A 1,653-nucleotide genomic window follows, 5' to 3' on the forward strand; every position below is an offset into this window, starting at 1 on the left:
CCCTCCATGGGGTGGGTGCTCACCCAGCTGTGCTGCTGCTGCCTGCGGGAGCCCTGCGCCAGGGCTGCATCCCAACCTGCGCAGCCCCCATCTCCCTGCAGGATCCACGGGCAGAAGCATCGGCATCGACCATGCCACGGTGCCTCCTGGGATCGAGCCCAGGAGCTTCACCTCGCACGAGCCGGCTGTGGGGAGGAAAAAAGGGCGCGGGCAGGGGCTGGGGGATTAGCCCTGCATCTTATCCGCCCCCGGTGACAGCCCGCAGTCGTACCTCGCAGCAGGGAGGCTGCTGCCTACCGCCCTGCCACCTGAAAGCTGCCGGAGATGAAACAGGGAGAGCCCCAAAGCCTGGTCATGGGCTTACGAGGAGGGGACATGCATGAGCAGGGCCCCCGCGAGGCTCCGCGGGGATGGGGGGATGGCACCCTGAAACCCTCTCTGCTCTGCATGCCTGGACCACACTGGAGGGGTGATCCCACGGTCCCATCTTTCGGATGGCTGGATGTGGCCAGCAGCATTGCCGGCTGCTGCTTCCCTGCCTGAAGGCCAAGCTGCCACCCCGGGGACCGCCCCGGTACCTGGTGACCGCTCCGTGACATCCGTGATGTCACCCGGTCATCGTGGCACACCTGGATGCCGCTTGACCAAATGGTCCATGACACCGGCGTGGGAGGAAGCCACAAACCCCGGGGACGCTGGCTGCGGGTTAGGGAGATGCGGGGGGTGACTGGCCACACTGCATTAACATGGTCTGGGTCTCGTGGAGCATCCTTGGGTTGGAAAAGCCCATTTTCTGTCCAACCCCTCTGCAAAGATCCTCGGCTCCACGGTCTGTGTCTCCTCCTCTGCTCCCCTCCCGCAGGACCGAGACTTCATCATGACCTTCAATACCTCACTGCATCGCTCGTGGTGGATGGAGAACGGGCCGGGCTGCCTGGTGACGCCGGTGATGAACTCCAACCTGGCGCCCGAGGACCATCACGTCATCACCGTCAGCGGCTGCCTGCTTGACTACCAGTACATCGAGGTAGTGAGCAGCGCCATGCAGATATTCCTGGCGGTAAGGGCAGCTGCCGGCACTTTTCCTCCTCATCCCTCATCCCGAATTGTGAAGCGAGAGAAGAGGGACGATGGCAGGGACCAGGGTGGGCAGAGCCACTGTGGTCGAGCTGGAGATGTCCCACCATCACGCATCCATTTTATAGCATCGAGGGTGGCGTTGGCTCAGGGGTGGGAAGAGGGGAGCAGACGGAGCCCATGCCAGCACCCCGGGGGTGCTGCCCACCCCAGAACCTGGCAGGCTGTGGGCTGGATGCTGCAGGAATCGGGGGGGGTCTCGGTGTAACGCACCCAGACGCGTTGCAGCAGTCTGAGCCGGTGGGATGTGCCGCTTGCTGGAAAGGGAGGGTCCCCCCCTTCCCGGTGGCTGTCTCACCCCATGGGGAGGTGGGAAGGGGACATCCCTGGACGCAAAACTCCCAGGGAGCCTTGAGGGGCTGGAAGAAAATAACTCTTTAAAGGGAATTGGGGTCCAGAGCAGCTGCCATGCACCCGCCAAAGGGGCACCCAGCGCTACGTGGAGCTCAACACCCTTTGCACTGCCATCCCAGTGCGGCGCCAGCCCGTCCCCCCAAGAGCCACCACCCTTGTCCC

At 63.9% G+C, this 1,653-nt stretch overlaps 1 protein-coding gene across 1 annotated transcript in view; it reads left to right on the plus strand.

The window, feature by feature from the left end:
- Positions 1-1,653, plus strand: part of NKAIN1 (Na+/K+ transporting ATPase interacting 1) — a gene marked incomplete at both ends in the record, with an annotated part of 8,047 nt that overhangs the window by 2,306 nt on the left and 4,088 nt on the right. The window contains one exon of the mRNA XM_009581897.1: positions 863-1,060. Coding sequence (XP_009580192.1) covers positions 863-1,060 — 198 coding nt within the window. The remainder of the gene's footprint in view (positions 1-862; positions 1,061-1,653) is intronic.

Source organism: Fulmarus glacialis, unplaced genomic scaffold (genome assembly GCF_000690835.1).
Source record: "Fulmarus glacialis isolate BGI_N327 unplaced genomic scaffold, ASM69083v1 scaffold7727, whole genome shotgun sequence".
NCBI classification, from domain to species: Eukaryota; Metazoa; Chordata; class Aves; order Procellariiformes; family Procellariidae; genus Fulmarus; species Fulmarus glacialis.